This window comes from Pempheris klunzingeri, chromosome 23 (assembly GCF_042242105.1).
Source record: "Pempheris klunzingeri isolate RE-2024b chromosome 23, fPemKlu1.hap1, whole genome shotgun sequence".
NCBI lineage: Eukaryota > Metazoa > Chordata > Actinopteri > Acropomatiformes > Pempheridae > Pempheris > Pempheris klunzingeri.
The window spans coordinates 13,714,460-13,738,794 of NC_092034.1; the positions used below are offsets into that span (position 1 = coordinate 13,714,460).

Consider the following 24,335-nt stretch of genomic DNA (forward strand, 5'->3'; position numbering starts at 1 on the left):
AATGTCATTTTTGTCTGGGTCTGCTTTCACAATGTGCTGAATGGTTCTGTTGCTGAACCCTCTTGGATGGGATTGAGCCAAACTTCATTGGAGCTCCAGGAGGGGGGAAAGGGAACACTCGGAATTGGACGGAGGCACTGGGAGTTGCCGGCAACGGGGCGTTTGTTTTTGGGTGGATAACAACATGACTTGCGCCAACAGAGGAACAGTGGCATATCAAGGCTTCACCTGAACCTCACTCCCAAGCAGAAAACAAACAACCAGAAGGACATTTAAAGGCTATCGCTCATCAATCCAAACCTCAGCGAGCACCTATTGCCAGTTTTGGGTGGGCCTTTGAGACATCCACCCTTCCTTCCTCCATCTCCTCCTCTTCTTCCCTTCCTCTCCCTCTTTTTCTGCCTTCCTCCCTGCTGCTTCGGTCCATCCACAGAAGCCCCCTCCTCCGCTCTGCACCCCACCCTCAGCGGTGCTCCGTCGCCCTGGGTGAGCGGGCAGGGGGGTGGCCCACGGTACCCCCCGACACCTGGGCGCCACCGAGCCGCCAGAGGCTGGTGAGGCAGCGGCAGGGTCAGCGCTGGGAAGATGGCCGCTCTTGCCAGCTCCCTCATTCGCCAGCGCAGGGAGGTCAAGGACCCCCAGGCAAACCGGCAGATCGCCAGCAAGCGCAAGCCTTGCCCAAAGAGCAACAAGTCGCTCTGCCAGAAGCAAATCCTAATATTAATATCGAAGGTTCGACTATGTGGCAGTCGAGGGAGAAAAATGGAGAAAAGACCGGGTGAGTTCCCATGGGCCTTCCTATTAAAATCACCTCTTCCACTTTCTTCCTTCCTTCCTACACCCTCTTCATCTTCTCTTCTTCTCTGCTAAGGTTTTCTGCCTGTACTGGATAACTGGATTTTAATGGTTGACTTGCCAGACTACAGATTAATCCTCAACTGTAAAGCCTCAATAGAGAACATCCCCAGCCTGTAATTTCTAGCTCAGGACTTAATCTGTATCTGGGAAACATCCCAGCCCATCTTCCTGGTAGCTGTACACAACATGTCCTGTATTTATGGTAGTACAGGAAATGGACAGAGTAAAGTCCAGCTTAATACACACTAGATTTGTACCACTGACCAGAGGTGTGACCTAGGCCTTGTTGTGACTGTTGCGATGACTTTGTTGAGGTGCATGCCAACACATCCACACACACACTGGTAATCTGCAAGCACACAGCAAACTTGGCTCATATATACAGTGATTTACCGTGATATAAAAATGTCAAGAGGCGCCTCATTTGCAATTCTGGGGGCCATTACTCTGCCTGTGCTTCCCTCAAGGCAAGTGAAACACAGTGCGGCCTAATTTGTCTCGTGTGTTTGCATGATATATGTAATTGCAAAATTATTCACCGAAGCTAAATGAGACAGTGACGTTTGATTTTTGCGTCGAGTGAGTCTGGGCCGCATAGGGTGATGGTTTCTGACACAACGAGCCTAAGATGGATTGAAGTTGGACAACAGTTCTTGTGTAGTGTTGATATTTTATCTTAGCGTGTCTTGGTGACCCTTCTATTTGGAAATTGATTTCTAAATTTAGAGAGGCAGGACTGAGCAGTAGAAACAGACACACACACACAGCAGTGGAGCTGGCCGTTTGTCCGAGTGGCCAGACCACTTCAGTGCCATGGTTCATTTTCATATTGGTAACATTCATGTTTATATTATATTATATATATTATATATATATATATATAGCTTCATCATGTATCTTTTATCAAAAGCCTGATTCAGTAAATGATTGAATCATGAATAATTGATTGGATTTTTTTGGAGGGGCCTAATTTTAAAGCTTTTTAAAGGCATATTGCTCTTGATTTTTTAAAATGCACTATTTGTTTTTAAAGGTGTAATGTCTTTTTTGCTTTTTAAGAAGTTTTACTATTTTTCTTACCTTTCCAGAAGACTCTTCTGTTGTTTTTTCAAGTCATATTGGCTTCTTTGATTAAAAACTGTATCAGTCTATTTCCCTGTCTACTCCCTAATTCTTAATCTAAACACTGGACTATATTTCACATGGATCTTGGGTGACTCTATACACCAGTATGTGTGTATCTTCCCTGAATGAGCTTGTCCTCACCTCACCAGCCTGCATGTGTGCGCATCCCTTTCCCCACATCCACCTCCCTGCACGCCCGCATACAGTATGCGTGTGTCCTTTTCCACACCAAGTATGTGTGTTTGCGTGTGTGTGTTCTGTGATATTTATTACCTCGGCGTGCCAAGTTCATCATGATAATTACGTGGGAAACCTCTAACGTTGGGAGCAGCATCTGCCATAGCGGCAGCTGCTCTCTATATTGTAATTACGGTTGTAAAATAAGTTGGACAGGTCGTGGCGGTGACAGCTCTGTGGGAAAAGGCCATGCGTGTGCCATGCCCATTGTTCGGAACCATTTCCATCCTAATGGCTCCAGTGCTTCTGACGCTCTTATGGATTTATTATGGTAATGGCTGGGACGAGGTATGGAGGCTGTGGTTAGAGACACATTACCAGCGTCACCATTTCAGGTTGTGATTTACCGGGGTCTGTGTTAAGCACCGCGTATGGCCGTGTGCGTCTTCATCATTCTCTCAAGGAGTCTCTACATGTGTGTTCAGCACACTGAGGACACTGCTAACCCCTGGCCATGTGTATGTATGTGCTGGCTGGCGTGTGTGTGAGTGTGTGTTTCTCCATCCTTCTCTGAGCCTCAGCCCGAGGCCACAGTTGACCCCTGGCTAGGAATAAACGACCAGAATATTCCTGAGCCGTAGCCTCCACCTCCTCCTCTTCCTCTTCCTCCTCCTGGCAGGACATCAGAGCAGCCTGCTTTCCGCTTGTGTTCACTTTGCCTCCAACTGGCTTCTATTGTTTCTACTGGCATCATTTGGCTGCTATTGGCTTATTCTGCTTTCTGTGGCTTATAGTCTCATTCATTGTCTTGTATTTTGATGGATTCCACTGGCACATTGGCCGGTTACCTTCTCTTGGCTTCTGTTGACTTTTGCCGAGCACAGATTCTTAATTTTCTTTTTTCATACAAACAATCACAAAAACAGGGACGATAAGAGTCAAGGAACTACCTGCGGTGTCTGATTAAAAATTCCACCCAGTTTTCACTACATGACAGCTGATAACAGTGTGACATATTACAGCATCAGCACTTGCGCAGGCTCAGAACTTATAATACAAGATGCACACCTCAGTTGTACCACGATACGTCACAGGGACAGCATGTCAGTAATATAGATGGAGCCATTAACGATCATTATTATGTTTGCATCTAGTTGAAACATCAAAATGACATTTAGGATGACATGTGCAGTTGGACCCTAGTCGTTAAGTGTTTGCTGCAGCTCACAAGCAGGTAGAGAAACACTCCCAGTGCCTAAGTAATATGATCACCCTCAGGTTGCAGGTTACACCGAGTATTGTGGAAAGTTTCACCAGAATCAGCAGTGAATCTGGGTCAGTGGTGTAACATCAGACAAATATTAGTGGCAATATAACCCCTCTTGTGGTTTTGTTGTTTTTCCATTGTGTTTTGTTCACTCACAATATCAATCATCGGTTTAACTAGCCTCTACATATTGAGTAGTTACTTTTAAGCATTTGGTTTTACTCTGAGAATCACAATCAGGAGCAGAAGAAGTAGGCTGTGTGGCAGAAAAGCTGGCCCATTGAGAAAGAGAAGATGTAACGCTGATGCAGCTTGACTTTGCCGTACCTGCTTTTGCTTCTCCCTGTGTAGAAAAAGCTCGATGTCACGCTGCACCTCTCTGTCACACACCTCCAGAAAACCCACAGAGTGAAGCCGATAGTAAAGACGATAAGGTTGTTTCAGCACTAGGTTGGAGTCCAGTCGGGGGGGCGCTGTTAAATGTCTACCCCCTTGCCAGAAAACGTTCCATATCTTAGGTGAGAAGCAACAATGAAAATCCCAGATATACCAGAGTTACAGAGGCTCAGTTAATTCTGTAATATTATCACCTTTGTCATCTTGAATAGATTTGCTTGGAGGCAGTTAATGGAAAAAAACCCTGCAGATTCACATTTTCATTTGCTTAGATTTCAGAAATGTGTTTAAAACTTGATAACATTTTTAAGGAAACAATACCACTGTAAGGTGAAGTCAGAAGTTTCGGTTTTTGTTCCCTCATGACTGTGAAACCCCGGTGTGTGTCACAAGTCCGTCTCTCCCCAATATTTTAGTCCTTTTTAACCTCAACAAGAGTTCAAACCTTGAAACTGAACTGCCGTCAGCACACATGAGCCCCAGTTTTAAAAATGTGGTCACCTTATTTGAAGTATGTTGTGACACTTAAACTAAAAGTAGTGTTTCTCTGTGTGTGTGTGTGTGTGAGAGTGTGTGTGTGTGTGTTTAGACGCTATCACACATCTAACACCGCTTGTGCGTCACTGCTTTGTGCAGGAGAGTTCAGGTTCCCTTTGTTCTGTTGAAGGCCATTTGAGGCTGTTGTAGGAGAGGAGGAGTTGTACTTAAGAACAAATGTGTGGACAGTGCGTTCATGTGTGTGTGTGTGTGTGTGTGTGTGTCCTCAAACATTCGCTGCCCACACAGTACCTTCTTCCAAGTGATGGATGTGGGGGGTAGGGGGTGTGTGTGTTCGTGTGTCCTGGCCTGACCCACATACCTTCCCCTTTTACCTCCTCTCTCACAGTCATCCTGCATCTCTCCCCACTCTGTCACCCCCTCACCTCTACACACACACACACACACACACACACCCTCTAACCCTCACCTAACCCATACTAATGATGCCCCAGCACTACAGCCCACTCAGCTTATAACAAGGTCAGCTTGCCCTGTACAAACACACACACACACACACACACACACACAAGCAAGCTAGCTTTAGCTTGAGACACACACTGTCAAGTGCAGATCTATACAAGTATTTATGTCTATAATTACACACACACAGACATGCATAAAAACAAAAGTCACACACACTTATAAATCAGCACGCACAAACACACACACACACACACACACACACACACACACACACAAGCAAATGATGAGATTTCATGATAATTTAGGTAGGGAGTGTGGGAGAGAGATAATTTCGCCCAGGCTTTGTGTGTGTGTGTGCGTGTGCATGTGCAGGGCTGATATGATCTAATGAGGATGTTAAGCCGCCTATTGGATATCAAAGCGAAACTAAAATAGCTTGTGTTGTCCTCTGACTGCCTGCTGGAGCTGCTGTGGAAGCCCTCCTCTGTTCTGTTAACAGGATAGAATAACACTTGGAGTTGTGACTGCAGCACGGGGCCAAGTGTTCATCCAGCTACTGCAAATTAGTTTGTGTGAGTGTGTGTGTGCGGAACAGGGAGAAAATATGTGCGTGTTTTTGTCCAAGATAAACGACAAATGACAGCACGCGCACCTCGGCCGGACTTGGCTGTCTGTGTGTGTGTGTGTGTGTGTGTGTGTGTGAGGCTCATTGTTGTGCCGTGATTCATCAGGCCACACCAGCTCCTCTCATTAACACACACTGATTTATCAATAATGTGCGGCAGCGTTTGCAGAGCACACATTGACTGGGCCGATTTACTGCCTCGTAGGCCGGACACCCTGGACGGGCTACACCAGGGAGGACTATATTTCTCTCTCTCTCTTTTTGTGTTTGACTCTCTTTATCAGCTTTCTCCCTCTCTCCTCCTTTCTCTCAATCCATTCTACCAACCTCTGTCTATCTCGCCTCCCTCCCTCCCTCCCCGTCCCCCACAGCCTCGATCGCCGCCGTCCCCCCTCCACGCCACTCACTTATCTTCTCAAGGACATCTGGCTTCTTTTTTAACTGTCTCTCTCTCTCCCTCAGTGTCTGCCTGTCTCTCCTCGCTCGCTGTATTTCCCCACTGTCTAATCATCTTGTCTTTGGGCCAGTCACTTAGTCACTGGGTGCTACAATAGCTGAGATGCTGTAGGTATTGTGCTGCCACGTTACGTAAGCCTGCTTCTATTGTTAACGGATCAGGGGCGAGTGTGATGCACGTCTAATGTATGGAACTCTAATCGCTCGGTTTTGGAGTTTGTTTGTTCACCGTTGTTCTCTTTCCCTCTTGGAGTGTCTACGTGATGCAGTTTCATGTTGCTATGGAGGGATGGAGGTTTGCTTAGAAAGATGTTATTCATATACATTTATATTCATCTAACAAATAGCACATTATAATGAAATTGGTTATTATGCTTTACTTAATAGTTTGCTGTGCTGCAGTTGAAACACAGCATTGCCTGATTAGTAGCCTGATTTTAACACTTTATTGGTCGCCCCTGACTAATTTTAGAATAATGCCAAATTTCATGCCAGATTGATTGTCATCTGATGTTGGAGGAGTGTGCTGACACCCTATTAATTCCCTGAGTGATCAATGGTTATCAGATGGTTGGATGGATTTTCAGCATGTCAGAAATTTTAGTCTGCCATCTTGCTTGTTTGAGGAGGTCCGTTAGGTCCGTGTTCCCACATGGCTGCTGCCACAAGGGATAGGAATGAATCTGAACTCCTCTATAGGACAGAAACACTACATTATCTGCACCTTCCTGCCATATTTTGTTCTTATTGCTTTCCATTTATAGATTAGAACCCATGTTAAGAACGGTTACTTGATCAGCGCAGTGTGAGTATAGAACCCGTATGTCTGTGGCTGTGGGAAAAGACCAATCAACACTTGTAGTGTGAGTTAACACAACGTACTAGATGGATAAAAACGTAGTGTCTGCACATGCCATGACCACATATCGCTGGCTAAGGAATAACTGTTCTATAAGCTTGGAGATGAAAGGAGTGAAAACAAAGTGGAATCAGCGCAGAGTTCAAAGAGTTAAAAGATGCTTTCTCCTCTGAAACGGTGCAGTGAGGATGCAGAAACGAACAGCTGTACAGTAAAACACAGTAAATTAACCTGCTACAAGCCAGTGGGCATTTAAAATTGCTTCATTACATCCTTGTTTCCATTAGGATGCTCAAGAGAGCATTTTCACAATATTCTCACAGTGGAGCGTCACCAGACTACACACAAAGATGTCTCACGTTTGATCATGTTACACCTCCGCTCTGCCCCCACTCCGACCGTGTGCTGCCCCATTAGTGTCAGGTGTTCTGCAGCGTCCAGGCAGGTGTAGATTTGATAACAAAACTCCTCTGGGAAGGTTTTTGGTCCAAAATGGAGCCAATATTAGCTAATATCCCAGTGGAAATCATCTTTGTCACATCATGATCTCCCTTAATCTTTGGATTGTGTGGGCTCTTTGATCTTTTACTCATTAACTACAGACAACTGACCACCCCCCATTCATCACCAAAAAGAAATATTACCACGTGCTGTACACAGTGCATTGCCTCCGTTGTTTTGTAACAGGTTCCGTCCTCTGTCTCTGCCAGTGCGGCAGATGTTGGGTATGAAATGGTGCCTGGAATAAATGATTTGGAGATGCTAACATTTGGCCTGTGTGATGATCAATGTGGGCTTTCAGCGCTGCCCCTCCCACCCAATTGATTTATGGAACCGACCACCATTTGTTTCGCTGCAGAGCGTTTTTTTGGATGGCCATCAATCATCATTATCACACAAATAGAATATTTCTGGTGCATGTGTCTCAGTGTGTGCGTGTGTGTGTGTGTTTGTTGCATTTCAGTGCGGGCTAAAAGTTTGCTTGTGTGTTCTGAAAAATAAGAGACTGAAGTGTGTGTGTCAGTGTTGCTGAGGACATGTTGTCGTTGGGTTTATGAAGGCTGCAGTGCCCTGGTAGGAATGAAGTGAGCTGCTTGGACTCAATATGGCACATTCTTGGCACAGCACGGCACAGCACGGCGCTGACAACAACCAAAGTGTAACGAGAGCAGGGCAATGAGGCCGAAGGGGCTTCAAATCTGGAAACTTTGCTCTTCAAATGACCTCCAGCTGAGATTGTACCACGCTGACCTACAGTGAAGCATGTCTGCATGCACGCAAATATGCTCGCATTTATCTGCACCAGCACTCAACAGCTTATTTTGCATCAGACTCCGCTGGGATTCGTCTTGAGATCCCAGGTAACAAATGACCGGCGAGCGTCGAGTCAGCATCTTGCGCCCCCCCACCAACAACCCAACCTTGCTTTTCTCAATGTCAAAAAAAAAACCCACAGAAACTGCACACTGCCCCTTTAATCAATGCCTATTGTTAAATCGCAATATTAACATGCTGAGGACAGTAAAGCCAGCATTAGCATTTTATATGCAATCAATTTACCGCATGGTTTGTGTGCAGAGCTGAGCAGGACGTGTGTCACATGGAGATGCCAGTTTAGGGATACAGGACACACACACACACACACACACACACACACACACACACACACACACACACACACACACACAGCATGAAAACCTTCTGGCTAGATCCAGAACAAGACATATAGGCACGCAAAGGCACACAGAGAGATCTACAATGGCACTAATTAGATACAACCACACACACACACACACACACACATACGTTCTAGTCATGTGTGGAGAGTGTGATCTCTCAACTCAACCACAGTGACCGTGACCGAAGTGACACCATCTAAAAGAAAACTCATTAAATCATGTCATTTTCATACACCCACCCCCCCTCTCTCGTGTACCTCTCACTTTTAGACACACACACACACACACACACACACACACACACACACACACACCACCTCAAACACTTAAAACCTGCTGTCGAATGATGTGCGAGAATAAACCGACCTTACGGGGAAAAGTCTGTGCGTGCATGCTATTCTGCTTGCGTCTGTATCTGATTACGTGTTAATTTACTTTGATCACAGAGACTGTGGCACCCAAGGGTGGCGTAGGATTTACTGACACTGACAGGTGCTGTGGACCAACACATCAGCACCCACCACGACCTTGGTCTCTACATTCTCCTCTCTCTGTTTCTGAAAAGGTAGCCCTAAGATGAACATTACTTCACTGTTTAGATCTGAGAGAGACGATAAAGTAGAGAAGTGATTTGAATGTGTCTCTAGTAGTATGCTGATTCTTTAGCCTTCGGTATGTAAAATAATTGAACATCATTAGCTTTTGGCAGTTGTAAAATTTGGTTTGTTAGTTTTAATCAGTCTGGACCTGCCAGACTTATTTACTGGATCACTGAAATGCACATTATGTAATTTATTTACAAAGGAATGGAGCATGATAGGCTAGCCAGCTGCATTCTTTGAGCTAATTGTGTTGTTGCTCTCAATTAAACATCTTCAACTGTCAGAATCCAAATAGCAGCCAATACTTTAAACGGTTGTTTCATCCAAATTGGAAAAAGAAGGTTTTCCTACTCACTTGCCTCATAGGTTTTCATAGGGTGTTGGAGCCAACACAGAAATGAATTTGTATTTATATTTCTGAGTTGTATTTGGATCATGCATTGTTAATGATATATTTTCTGATTGATCATTTGAAACTTTAGATTTAGAGAAACGTTGCATTGCGCTGGTCATCTCCTTCCTCCGCCCCCTCCTGCATTATAATCAGCTGACAGGAGACAGCTGGGGGATTTCTTTTGTGTTGGAAGGAAGACGACAAACAGATTTATGACCACAGGTCTTAATTTTGAGTTGTTCTTTTGTTTAATTAATGAGAATTTAATTTTGACGGAAAAGTCAACCTCAGAGAGTTTATTTGTTGACGTAACTTTCAATAAATGTACATCAAGGAACGGATTACAGGATCTCTGAGAGTGCTTTTTTTTGTACCGTGAGTCTAAACTCATCTCCTAAACCTCCATCACCCCACACGGAAAAGTTGCCCCCACATAGGGACTTGTTGTCCACAAAGATTCCACATTAAAAAGAAGGGGGTAACTTTTCCCACTGAAGGTTCATATCAGACATATCATTCGTTAATCTGCGCATCACAGATGACATTTCAGTTGGCTCCACCGTATTGCCGTGCAGGTAGAAATCTCAGGGACAAACATCTCAAACCCTGGCCAAATGATTTTATTTTCTAATTTGGGTGAACTGCCCTTTTAAATTAAAGTGCCTTTTAGATGAGTATAAGGAATTCCTAAAATTTCACAACAGGAAGTATAAAATGATGCTCACTGTAATTTACTGATGGCATTAAAATATTTGGTATATTAGACAGAAAGATGGGCAGCTATTCTTTGTGAGAGCACAGGACCATCTGTATGGTGCTGATGTGGAGGAATATCCATCTCATGCAGCCTTTTTGGTGTTTTTAGAGGCAAACACACACTGTTTGTCATCACTGCTACCATTCTTTCACTCTTCCACTTTGCCTTTCCTCCCTCTTATGTACATGCGGAGCACTTAAACATGCATGCTTCATTTAATGTGCTTAAAGTGCGCTGTTACCAAGTCAGTACATGAATAAAACTGAATAATAGAACTTGTGTGTGTCTATAGACAGACAGCCGAGGCGAGTGTTTGCGCCATATACGGATAATTCATTGTGTTGCTGTATAGACACACGAACAGATAAAACATTTCAGACATTCACATAATGTATACGCGCAAAATCCGTGTATACAAATGCGAATACTGCTGTATTGTTTTAAAGGGAAATGTGGCAAATCACACAGACAGGCATGCAGCTTACATTTGCAGTTGCTCACTTGTTCGCACATACTGTATACACACACACACACACACGCACACACACACACACACACACACAGTGATGATAAAAGGGGACACGGTCCACACAGAGCTGTGATCTATACTGTATCAGCCCCCTCTGGGCATGGTGTGTGCTTTCAAAAGCGCACATGTAGATGTTGACTCGGGACCTACAACACATGCATGTGTTCTGTGTGTAAGGATTTGGCATCTGTTTGTTCCCTTTGAAGAATATACAATGCATAAGTCAGATAGACATTATACAGTGTGTGTGTGTCAGACACACTCTGAATTCCCAAGTGTGTCTATGTTTGTGGGGCACCTTGCTGATTGCAGCACCCTGTCTACCTGTGCGTTGGTCCCTTGTGGTGCACAAGCACAGGTGCGTGACGCGTCCTTCACTTTAATGTGCCATCAATCTGTAAAGCTGGAGACGAGCCAGAGCGCAACCCCCGTCACCCCCCTGCACACACAGATATACACACATAAAACACACACAGTTGTAAAGTTACATGCACTCTAGAAATGTGTGCTGTACTCTCACAAGAGATTTTGCATGCAGATGAGAGGAGATGTAGGCAGCGGGGAGACTTCCTCTAAAACTTGGGCTTTACCTCTGCTATTAAATTATCCGTCATGCAATTAGACTCTGCAGAAAGGGAGGGAGAGAAAGATAGAGGCAGACAGAGATAGGAAGCACTCTTAGCTATTCATTAACATGCCTGTAAACTTCAGAAGTGGCAATCACCGTTTTTACTGTTAACCAGGTCATTCACATGAATCGTGTAAAATTACTCGGGCCTGCGTTAGTGAGGACAATATGATGTGATTGTGCATTATATTTCTTTACTATGAGATTGCCAGTCCAGGCTAGCAGCTCAGTTCAGAAATACAGTCCTCAAGTCTGCCATCTGTTTACAGTGCAGCCAAACAAAGCGGCAGTTAATGGTAGTTATACTGGACGTATTTACTTGTCTATTGCTGCACAGCAGTTGACAGATGTTGTGAAAGAGTAGGATGTCTCACAAAACCCTACTTATCCTCAAGATAAAGGTCTTGCAGGTTGGCTGACAGTCAGTTAAAATAATTTTCATCCATTTATGTCAAATTATGAAGCTCAGGGTGTCACGCTGGTTATGTGAATCACAGCAGCGGCAGGCAGCTAAGGAGCAGAATAGAGACGGAGGAAGGAGAGCGCTGCTCGAAATCTTTGCTAGTTGAAACATTGTACGCCCCTTAAGGCCGTTGGGCCATGAAGGACAGCCATTCACAGATATTTATCATCATTATTTTTAAACCATTCCAGCTTTATTAGACGTTTTGAAGTGGTAAGTGACGGGATGGAGCGATGGTCGGGGTGCTGACATTCACAAAGGTCACAAGAAAGATCCAAACCCATGATGCTGTCTACCATGATGACTCATATCTACAGAACATCCATCGCTCTCTCCTTTAATTCATGCTCCATGCATACAGTAAATGGATATATTAATATATGTATTCATGTTCAATGTTCAGTTTCATGTAATCCATTTAAGGACACGCTGAGATGGAGGGCAGAGGCATTAAATCCCTATAATGAATCCAGACGATATAACTTATTCAACTTTTCATCACAAATTCATGTCACGCTCTTAAATCAAGGCTCATCATCTCAACAGGATTTGATTCTAACCTTAAGACACTGCTTACACCAGCCTTTAAATGTACATACTGTATAATGCAGCACATTTGAGTGAAACCCAAACCCATAAAACGTCATCTAATATAGAGGCATCACGGGATTAGTTGAAAATATATATATTGCATATTTTTCACTGTTAAAATGGAGCTGGGAAACAGATCCTTGCTAGAAGATGGAGGTGGGCATATAATGATGACAGAGACGTAGAGCTACTCAGTGGCTGAAATTGGATGTGACAGAGAACAAGCAGGATTCAGACAGCTGAATCCCAATTAGACAGACCCGTCACAGATCCATATATGCTACTGTAAAGTGTTTGATTTGTGGGATTCTCTTGTACGTTCACGCCTATGATCCTCCTGTGAGCTGCTTGGCCCAGTTCAACAGAGGTGCCCAAACTACAGTCCTCTTCTTGTTTACATCCAGCACGACAGAGGCAAGAGACAAGGCTCCCCAGACCTCGGACTTTGTGTCAGGACGCCATTTTAGCGCCCCGGCACTGACAGAGAGAGGGAGAGAGGCCTGTAAGCCAGTTTAAGCCAGTTTCCTTCACTATTTGCCTCTGCATCTCTTATGGTCTTGTTCTTAGTTTTGCCATCAATTTTGAGTTTAAGTAAAATGTACTCTATTAGTGTCATAAAGCATTAGGCTTTAACATTTTAAACAGCTGTTTGTTTCATGTTTCAAACCATCAGCCAACAGCATGAACATGACCGCTCTATAATCTTAACCACAGGTTTATTTTTGTGACCATGACACGGAGGATCCCCTAACCTTAACACAGTGGTCATTTTAACCTAAACCATGAACCTAACATCATGAAAAAGATGGATTTTGTCACAGTTTTTGACAGCACAGACAAATGATGTCACCTTGCCGATCAGATCATGGACAAACAATCTACTTTGTTGCTTAATTCTGAGGACTTACTGGAAATTTTGCAGTGAATAGAGAATCATGCTTTCTGTTTCATCCCCTTTTAAGATTTTTAAATGCATAGTTTCTGTCAGCGAAATGCAGATGGGACCTAACAATGACTTTGAACAATAAGCAGCTGTTTTAAGAAAAAACAAACACTTTTGGAGGCACAAAACAAGACATAAGCAATGCTATTCACTGTCAGTTTATCAAAAATCTGCAGTGGCGTGTATTGTATGCATGTTGGATTAACCACTAAACATGTAAAATGTCATATAAAATCCCATAGGCCATGAACAGACATTACTAAGTAGTGTCTGTAAATAAGTGAGTGCAATAGCCTGTCAACATTAGCAATCGAGTTACACTTGGCCAGTCACAGCTAGCTTCCAATGTACTAAGCTAGCTACCGTGCTACAGCCATGAAAAAAATAGGCAGAAGAATAGCGATGAGGGTGGATGAGACTGACACAGCTTGTGGGGCAGGTGGGACAAGTCTTACTACTGTCTGCACCAACAACTCAACAAGCTGTCATAAGATGCAGTTTTGATTCAAGTGACTGCATTCGTGCATTCATATATTTTTTTTCACACTATCAACAAAGCAGCAGTCCTTTTCGTGAGGAAAGTTCACCACCATGTGCCATTTCAATTCAGCCCTTTGAAACATTCAGATTTACAGGAAACAAAACACACCCACGGAGGCCCCTTTACGCAAATGTTGGCCATTTCCCCAAATAAGTGTGAAAAAAGAAACAATTGATTTTAATAAAAGAAATGTGTGTGTATGAACAATTCACATAGAGCTTTTTAAAAGACGTGTGTGGTGAAGTGATGCACACACCCCCCCCTTCTCTCTCTCTGGAACTAAAAGTGAATTGGAAGATGTTGTGATTAGAGCAGACAAGGCAAGACTGAAGTCTGACCTCTAGCTAGAGGTAACCAAGAGAAAGGAGGGCGGGGAGGAGGGGGAGATAAAGACAGATACAAGTGGGAGGCCACAAGTCAGTAGGTCCGGGGAGGAGAGAGAGAGACGACTATCTGTAAATGATATGATATCATGACAGGCGGTGTTTTTAATCATGTTCCACTGCTCTATTGAGAGGGTTATATCTAGTAGAACACATTTACGCTCAGGTGTATGGAGGATCCCTTCACTGAGCATGAAGTGGACGGTTTGGAGTATTTCAGCAGCCAGATGAAAGTCTATTTTGGTTGCTGCTTGCCATGTCTGGATGTTGCAGGTGTCTCTTTTACAAAGTGGGAGCCTGTGGAGTCTATTGACTTTTTGTCAGCTCTCGTTGAACCAGAGAGTTTTGGAGGGTTTTAACTTTAAACAGCTGGGATATCAGGACATCTCTATTTGGAGGTTTAGAGATATAAAAGCACAGGCAAGCAACAGAGTGTGTATTCTTATCAAAACTGTCCTGACATTGTTTGGTCCCAATGTTTAGATGTCTTTTTGTGCCTGCTCTTTGTCTACCGTACACACACACACACACACACACACACAGACACAAGGGGGCAGTTTACAGAAAATACCAGCTGTGTCAGGTTGCAGCATGGCATCATGGGTAAGTACCACTTTTGAAAGGCTGCTGTGATTATTCAGACGATTAAAGGAAGTGCACATGTGAATAATTGTGTGAATTAAGATTACAGTTAAATATATACACTCAGGTTTCGTATTGGATCATACACTTTTTTCAATAAATATCAACTTTAGGATTTTTCTTTAATTTCAAGTGTAGAGAAACATTTTAAAAAGTCTATAAATGTGTATTAACTTTATGTCTTACAACTTAATGCATCACTAACAAAATAGTTGGTTAGGAAGTGGCTGATTGGTCCGGAAAAATAGTTGAAATAAGTAGATTTGCAGCAAAGTAATTGAATTACAGGACAGATATTCATGGAAGAAGTGTGCCGGAAAAAGGAGTTTTTGACTCATCATGCAATATGATTTGAAAAATGCTATAAGGACTGATAGATCTCTGCAGGAGCTGATGAGTCAGGTGAATGGAGAGGAAAGAGAGGTAAGGAAGGAGGGGAGGCACACGGATATATCTTGGACAGCCAGAGAGAGATGGACAGATAGGGAAGAGGAAGCAAGAACTAAAAGCAGCTCTAAGATGGCGAGGAAGAGATGGCATGATAGAGCGATAGAAGGATAAAGAGGAAAGGAGGTAGGTGGGTGGAGGCAAGGGGGGGGGGGGGGGGGTAAGAGGGTCAGGAGCGGCGGAGAGACAGATGGACTGATAGAGAGAGAATGAAGGAGGGAGGAAATAGAAAAGAGAAAGATAATTGAAATAAAATAATACCAGAAAAAGGTGAAAAGCGATGGAGGGAAGGAGAGGAGAGACAGGCCTGGGAAAGATGACGCTACCAGCAGTGCTCAATTATATCAAGAGAGGGGGGAGAGGGGGAGTCAAAGAAAAGAATGAAAGAAGCTGAAGTCAATTCATGACTCTCATAGGAGCCTTCATCTGATAATTTAGCCTGAGAAATGCTAGTAACTCACTGTGTGTGTGTGTGTGTGTGTGTGTGTGTGTGTGTGTGTGTGTGTGTGTGTGTGTGTGTATGTGTGTGTGTGTGTGTGTGTGTGTGTGTGTGTGTGTATATATGTGCGTGTGTGTGTGTGTGTGTGTGTGTGTAATGAAGCTTTCAGCACTGGGTAGGAGACGCACACACACACATATATATATATATAAGTTATATATAGAGAGTATGTGAGAAAGGTTTTATGTAAATATAAACATAGTGTGTGTGAGAGTTGGAGAGAGTGTGTGTGTGTGTGTGTGTGTGTGTGTGTAGCTAAGCTGAGATTGGAGTCTGGGGGCAGTGCCGGTACTTTAGTAGAAGATAAGCAGACATAATTAAGCGGCCATTAATAAATTTGTTAATGAGCACTCCATGTAACAGTGAGAGACAGACAGAGAGACAGAGAGACAACGAGGGAAAAGGAGATCATGTGTAATTGTGTGCATGTTCGTGTGTGTGAGGCGGGGAGGAGAGGCACAGCCTGTGTGTGTGTGTGTGTGTGTGTGTGTCTCTCATATTCCATATCAGGCGTATCTGCTGGCTGAGATAAGTTATCATTATGAGATATGTCCTGCCTGTGACACATACACACTGTCATCTCCGCTCCATTTGCATAAAGAGGGCTTTTAGCGATGCCCTTGTACCCTCAATGACAGTATCTCTGCATTAGTCAGTGCACACACACACTCATACACACACACACACATCACTCACACGCTCACTCTCACACACGGACATCCTTGCATATACAACTACGCATTATGTGTTAATTAGAGTCATGTTTTAATAAAAGATTTAACAAGCTGAAGACACAAAATGCAACATTCAACCTAAATATTTACCAGTGTACAGGCCTGTGTGTTAAGAGGAATTAGTCAACTTTCCATTGTCATGGAATGGAAACACAATTTTTCTGCCATTGCATGTCCCAATGTATGCAAAATCATATAAAATAATCAAAAAAATATTCAGGCATGGAGATGTATTCTTGACCTTTGTAAGACATACTCCATCTGTAGTAAAATATGATCCAAATTCAAGCTTCACTTACTTTTGACTGCATAACCTTCAGCTTGATCAGGTGTTGTCACATGACCAAAGAATAAAACTTTGGTCACATGATAACAAGTGGTCACATGTGATGGAGAATTCCTAGTTTCTGTACCTAGAGTTTCAAAATCATTCAAGTGTAGAATCCCTCATAAGAGCACTCATTTGCAAGTCAGGGGTCGTCTCAAGCACAGCTGATGCAACTAATCAAGGGCCTCATTAGTTGTATCAGGTGTACACATCAAATACCCGAGCTGCTTGGGGGTTTGTTCTCAGTGATGTTTGGCTGCATATTAGAAATATGGGTAAGTCAAGAGAACTGTCCAAAAAGTAAAGAGAGGAGATCATTGCCTTGATCAAACATGAAAATGATACAAAGAGATAGCAAAGGCACTGAATGTTCCTAGAGATACTGTTGGAAGCATAGTCCACGAGTGCAAAGCTAAAGGACGGGGCAGAAAGAGGAAGCTATCAGCGGCTGCCACCAGACTTCTGAGGAGGCAGGTGGCCAAAAACCCTCAAGTGACTGCAGAAGACCTGCAGCAAAACTTGGTGGCAGCAGATACTGAGGTCACAGTTTCTACAGTAAGGTGCCTACTAAACACTGAAGGCTTCCATGACGTTAACCATTACTGACCCAAGAGCACAAGACAAGTCTGCTCCAATATGCCCAAAACCATATAAATGACCAATGTTGTTGTCCATTGCACACAGCAGGATGCCAGTACACCTAATTTGCAATGGCGGTTGAATAATTTTGCGTGTAACTGTAGTTAATTAACTGTGTTCTTATGCCTTGGCTTGTGTTTGTGCTGCTGTAACATGATGTGCAATTATATATTATTCTGTGAGTATGTCAATGGCAGACTAAAATAAAACTTGGCTGTCAGGATTGCATTCTCTCTACAGCTGTTCAACATAGCTGTTCTCAGCTGAAGATTGTTAGTGAGGGAAGAAGCCCTACTCTTTAACACCTATGTGCAGCCATGGTTTGACTGTTTTTATGGTTCCAAATAGAGTGACACTTCTTCTCTCTAGCATATTTTTTCATCTTGGTATGTAGGCTACAACCACTTGATCGAGACATCCCTAATAATGAAGTTTCAGCCAACAGTGACAGGTAAGATTGGGAAAATGTGTGTGGAAAAAATCCATAGGTTCATTTCTGAATAATTTTAGAGCTGAATTATTCACGCTGGCAAGTAAAAAAAATAACTTTACCCTTTTAATTTCCACTTAGTTGTCCCCCAGCTAGAATTAACATGATATATAGCCTTATAGACTGTATATGGACGTGGGGGAAAAAATGGTCATGTCTTACAGATTGCTGTTCTTACAAAAAAAGACTGTTCACCGGTGCCCGCAAGCAGGATCTTAATAAGCTATGTCACATAAAACACACCTTGCAGTATAGCTATTACACAGCAGTATAAGCTGGGCGTAACTTATACATATAGAGTACCCTTCTGCCTACCACATGTCAAGGTAAAGTGAACACTCAAGCCATAGACACAGCAGCTTCAAATATTTACCAGCTCCCACACTCACTCACACTCATATACACACACACACACACACACACACACACACACACACACACACACACCCCGAGGGCCGTGTTGTGTTACGTGAGGCTTTCAGCGGAAGTATAAATGTTAGATTAATGTCAGTCAGGGAGCTGGGGAGTGCTTATGCCAGAGAAGGATGTGACATAGGAAGTTCAAGTGTGTGTGTGTTCAGATCACAGTTTACATTTGAGCACGTGTGAAGTTCAGTAAGTGAAGCACTGGGGCTGAGATTGGTTGCGTGCAGAGAGCCACCCGGGGAAACACTGCCTGAGCAGTAAAGAAGAAACAAGAGAGTTTGTCACTGTGGACAGCGATTGATCTCAACTATGTTAGTGGACTTGTGGCACGTGCGCAGACGAAGTGGAACCCGTGCTGCTTTATGCTCTGATTCTCACACAGTAGCTGCCTCGAATGATAGCGCCTTAAAATGAAGATGACCTTGAGCTCTGGTGGACTAAGGTGCCTGGAAAGCTGTTCAGAAGCAGAGATATGAGGCTAAAACCTGCCGTGTAAATGGATTGAACACTGGCATCATGTTTTGTTCGGTGGGTGCCATTTAAAAGGGATTGGCACTCAATTTAAGAACACTCACAGGTTTTACTTATAGCCTTGGACACTCAAGCAACTACTCTCTGGAAGCCTGAAGCTACAGCGCCTGTACTGTAATCTGTAATGTCAACATGATGTACAGCCTGGAGGTTGTCCACTGACAATGGCTTTGTGGACTCACACAATGTTTGTCTGAATTTATACATCCAAACAGGCTATTTGCTGTGGTATTGTAATCGGTCCAGAAGCACAAGTACTTTTCATCAGCTACAGAACACTGCCAGAGTCCAGTGCCAGTCAGAGTCAGATGAATAAACATACACTGATAATGCATCTTGGTTACCTTGCCTGAAAGTCCTTCATGCATTTATATGACAGAGTAGTCTTTATAGCGTGAAATAATGATTGTAGAAATATGAGACCAGTGGTTTGAGAAATGGCTTCGTCTGTGTGCCGGCCCATGTGTGTGCTGGTGATGTCTGACTTACAGTATTACTGACTAACTAAAGACGCAGTGAGACCACATAGTCTATAATTACAGCATTCAATTCAATATGTGGTGACAGATCATTGTTTAATTCAATTCAGATGAAAGGATATGGACATGTTTAGATGGAAACTGCAGTTTGATGCAACGTGGGTTTTATTTCCATAGCTGTAGCCATTGGTTTTATCAGCTGTAATATCACTGTATTCACAAAGACTATTGCTGAGATCTTGGAACGTATCTACTTTATTCAAAACTGAAAACAAGCACATCACAGTATGGCAGGTCAAGTGTGGATTAGGATGATGGCTTGGAAATGGCGATGAATGTCTAAAATATGCAGTTTGGGTAATAATTCTACTGTTCGTCAGTGTTTTCATACCCAATATACTGAGCTGTAGCCCAATTGGTAAGCAACCTAAATATGAGCTTGCTAAGCATTCAGTAGCCTAGTAGCTGAAGGCACAGTAGCTCGCCACAGTAAACGAAATGAAAAGAAATGAAGGCCAAAGGTTTTCTGAAGGGATCTTTTGAAGCCTGAGTTTGGGGTTGATTTGTCTTTTGCAGCTGGAGCCTGTAAGATTCAAATCTGCTCTAACTTGGGCGAAGTCCAGCCAGCAAACTCATGAATATACATTTTTAGGCATATATTACAGATAAGACTAGTCACTGAGATGCTAGGTGTTCGTGGGAAAAAAACAAAAGTGTCCCCTTCACAATTTGAATTCCTATTAGTGCACAAAGGGACCTTTAAAGACCTCTCCATTTTGGTTTCAAAATGTGTTGCTGAAAGTTAATAGTAGGTCAGGACAGGACAGCTGTCATGAGGTTAATCTATCTGTTTCTGCTCAAGCTAAGTAAGCTTAGTATTCTAAAGTGGAAAGAAGGGGTTATTTTACTATTAGTTTTATTCAAGCATCAGTATCATAAATATTTCACCGTCTTGTTATTATAAGCCATTTTTCTGTCCATCACTCTACCTCCATGCCGCACCAGATATTTGCTGCTGTAGGTAATTTTTGATACAACAGCAAAGCTTTTATTCCTTTTTAAATATAAGGGTTAAATAGCCTTTCCATTTCCACATCCCTCAGCCTCTATGCTCTCAATCCTCCGGCAGCCTAAAGGGGCTTTGACTTAACTGTAATTACAAAAAAAAACCTACTCCCACACCCGCAGCAATTAGATAGACAAAATGGCTAAGGATTCCCTCCACCACCTCTGCCTACTGCTCGCCTCACCTTCCTCCACTGAACCAAACAGAGAGAATGTGAGAAAGGACTAAGCAACATGGGAAAGCTGATCACCTTATTGAAAACCTGCCTCTCCATCCCTCCCCCCTCTCCTCACCCCTTTCCTCTCTACCCCTCCAGAAGCCATCATTTATGTACATAGTAAATCTCCCAGGACCTTAGAAGGAAGCAATTAGTCCTGTTTTGCCTCCCTGTTGCATGACATTAATGATCGGCCTGACGATAGTCATCACGGCTTTACATGTTGGTGTGGATTTGTGAGGTGGTTGCCAGATCCTTTGCATACTCCTACTCAAATTGCAATTGAGTCAGCCACTAAAGACTCTCTGGCTCTTGAGGATTTTGGAAGATGATCTTGAGTAAGTCCAGTTAAGCCACCCTGTTAGGAAGCATCTGTTCTTCCCAAGTGTCCTTGAGTGTCCTTGAGGAAGAACTCCCAGAGATGCTCTTTGTATGTGACCTTAACCCCCACCTTCCCTGTAGACAGGGGTCTAATGGACTCCGGACCAGTTTTTATTATTTTTGTTGATGGAGTTTTAAGTTGATAAGTTATTCAGCAGTCGTCAGATGTTAGATTTTTAGCCCCATTGCTGTTTCAGCTCTGACCACAGCAAAACCATGAGTATTTTATTTGTTCTGACCAAAGCATAATTAATCATGCCTAGTTACACATTTAACATACTGGTCCGAAAATAATATGTCTGCGATTATGGGATGACCTGTAGGTTAAACTGGGCTAACGAAACACTTTTAGGGATGACTAACTACATAGGACTTGAAGGAGCTTGCCAGCCTGCTTTCTCTATTCAAATGAACATCCTATGATATGTAAATGTCGAGTCCTTGAATGTAATATCATTCTACTTTTTCAAACATAGCGTCCTTTGAAATGTATTGTCATTGTTTCAGAACAACAAGCTAACCACTGATTAGCCTCAGTGGTTAGTACTGTACATCATTTACTATATTGCTGTTCCTTTTCCTATTGACAGCAGTAATTGCTATATGCTAAAATTATTTTCATGTACTAAGATTTAGTGAACAATCTGTACCGTAAAAAGTCACAAAATAATTTGGAATTGTTCCCCTAAACCTCTGATTCCTGTCAGATGTGTGCTTTGGTCCGTGTCTAACTGCCTCACTGAGTGGGCTCAGACATTACAGTATGGAGAGCAGTGATGATGGTGAGTCTAGATGATTGTCAGACTTAGAAGCAATGAAGTGTGTGCATGCGCGTTTTTCATTTTATTGTTTTACTTGTGCGTGCGTGGGGAGTTCCAACAGGAGACCCATAGTTATTGGCAGAATGAGTATGTACAGTGTAGCAAGACAGAAATGAATTTGTGGCTAAGTCTCGTTTTGCACCTGAACATCTCACTGAATCACCCACACAGACACTCAAGTCTATCAGTAAATGTTCTCAGCTATGATCATAACAGCTTTCCCTAAACCCAATTCGAGCTCTCTGTGCTGAGCGGGGTTTTGTACCTTCCCAGGCAGCCCTGCTCTGCTGCAGCGTAATGGATACACGGCGGCAGTAAATAGAAGCTCCTGCACCGAGCCAGATGAGCTGACCCGCCAACAGAAAAGGAGGAAGAGAGGCACTAAAGGGACGACTGGGAGAAGATGTCAGATGAACAGATGGAGAGATGTAGGGGGAGATCACCGGGCCGGCTGGAAATGATGGGGTTGCCCGGATGGGTTTTAACTGGAGGCCCGTCTCTGTACGCGTAAAGGGAATTATCCCCGTCCAGTTCAATAAAGCAGCTTGTATAATTACAGTGCAGTTTACTAGCTGGAGGGAAATTGAATCCCTCAGAACCAGGGCGAGAATGGTGAGAGAAAGAGAAGGAGGTAGATAAGCAGGTGAACAAAGAGGAAATTATAAAGAGAGGAAGAGCAGGAAAGGCAGCGTTCTGTAGCTTCACTTTTTCTATTATCTCTGTGCTGCAAATTAGACTTGCAGGCACAGGAGTTACTGTACAAACCCCACAGTGTGTGTGTGTGTGTGTGTGTGTGTGTGTGTTGGCTCTTGTTTGCCGTGATTAGCCGCTGTAGGTTTAAAAAATGAAACCCGCTGCTCTGTGAGGATAACCCCATCTCGCTCGCTTCAATTTCGGCTGACAAATGAACAACGGCCGATGACAATTTCGACTTCTCCGCCCACCCCGAGGTGTCATTTCAGGACATTCTGGTTGGCTGTTTATCATTGAGCCGTGGCCGTTCTGTGTCGCCAATCAAAGAGCGATTGTACTGGATGGGGAGCAGCTGCTCCAATAAGATCAGGAAATAATTAGGAGTAACATTTTGTGAACTGCGTGGCATTTGGGTTGATTGCAGAGCTGCCAACAAGAACATAGTGGAATGAGGATGTACTGCATGAGTGTGTGTGTGTGTGTTTTGGTATGGGGGTATGAATGAATGAATTGAGGACAGACTGGAAGAGAGAGTCTCTGTAAATCAGTTTAATTAAAGAGTACCGATGCATGAGATTAGATTGGGAGCCTATGGTGTAAAGGATATGATTACATAGTGAGAGAGACACAGACTGGAGATAAAAGAGAGAGAGAGAGAGAATGATGGTGAGAGATTTGGGAGAAAACGCAGCCACATCGCAGCAGACTCGTGGTAGTTGTTGCTCGTGGTGATGCACAGCATGCCGATCCCACGGTGCTCCTTAGGTTGCCATGGTACCCAGGGTGTTTCCTGTCTTGACGACGTGGGACCCCCTGAGTCAGGCAGTGTGTGTGTGTGTGAGTGAAACATCTCTGGCTGTGCGGCCTGTCTGTCGCTGTGAGCCTAATTAGTAGTGTCATACCGAATCTGGTGACAAGATGCAACATAACGGCTGCAGGACACACACACATACACACACACGCACACGCAATGGTATGTCTTATGTCCTTGTTCGTCAAAACACTGAATCCTACGTTACTCTCTCTGAGGACAAAGACTCTCAGACCCCAGGCGACTCTTTTAATGTCATGAAATTAAAAGCATTTGCTGCATGGCCAGTTTACATTGAAGTGCTTCAGAGCCAATCATGTTTTAGCTTTAGTGTTTCGAACAGTCTTTGAAATGGGATTTACAATTACTGTTTTAACCTGCATGGTGTCAAAGTGAAGTTTACCAGCAGGCAGTTGAGATGAGCATCATGTAAGCTGTGAATAACAGTAAGATATACTAGATCGGCCTATAGGGAGGTTTGTTTGCATACCTTTTTGAGTCTTGATAAAGTTGTCCACCCTACTGTAAATTTACTGAGATAAAGCCGAGAATGAAATGAAAGATTTATGGATGTTTTTTCACAACGTACATCAAAGATAATAAACTACAGAAGCTTAAGTCAGGTATGGAAGATTATGTCTGAATCTGAAAATGCTGGAGCTGGAAGGACACTTGGGACTTAATGACAGTGTAACAAAATCAGGGAGAGTACTGTTAACTCTAAAGTAATTTAATCACAAACACTGCTCCGAGTGTGGTTCATGTTAAACTGATTGCCCAGATTAGATGTCTTTGTCAGCCATAGTAAAATATAATAACACTGGTGTAGCCATCAGCACTTTGATAAGTGGATTTTCTACAAAATATGTCAAAGCTGCAAAGGGGCCAAAAACTG

At 43.3% G+C, this 24,335-nt stretch overlaps 1 protein-coding gene across 1 annotated transcript in view; it reads left to right on the plus strand.

Moving 5' to 3' along the window:
• Positions 1-585: 585 nt before the first annotated feature.
• Positions 586-24,335, plus strand: part of fgf11a (fibroblast growth factor 11a) — a 72,622-nt gene continuing 48,872 nt past the window's right edge. The window contains exon 1 of the mRNA XM_070854547.1: positions 586-778. Within this exon, the coding sequence (XP_070710648.1) occupies positions 586-778 (193 nt within the window). The remainder of the gene's footprint in view (positions 779-24,335) is intronic.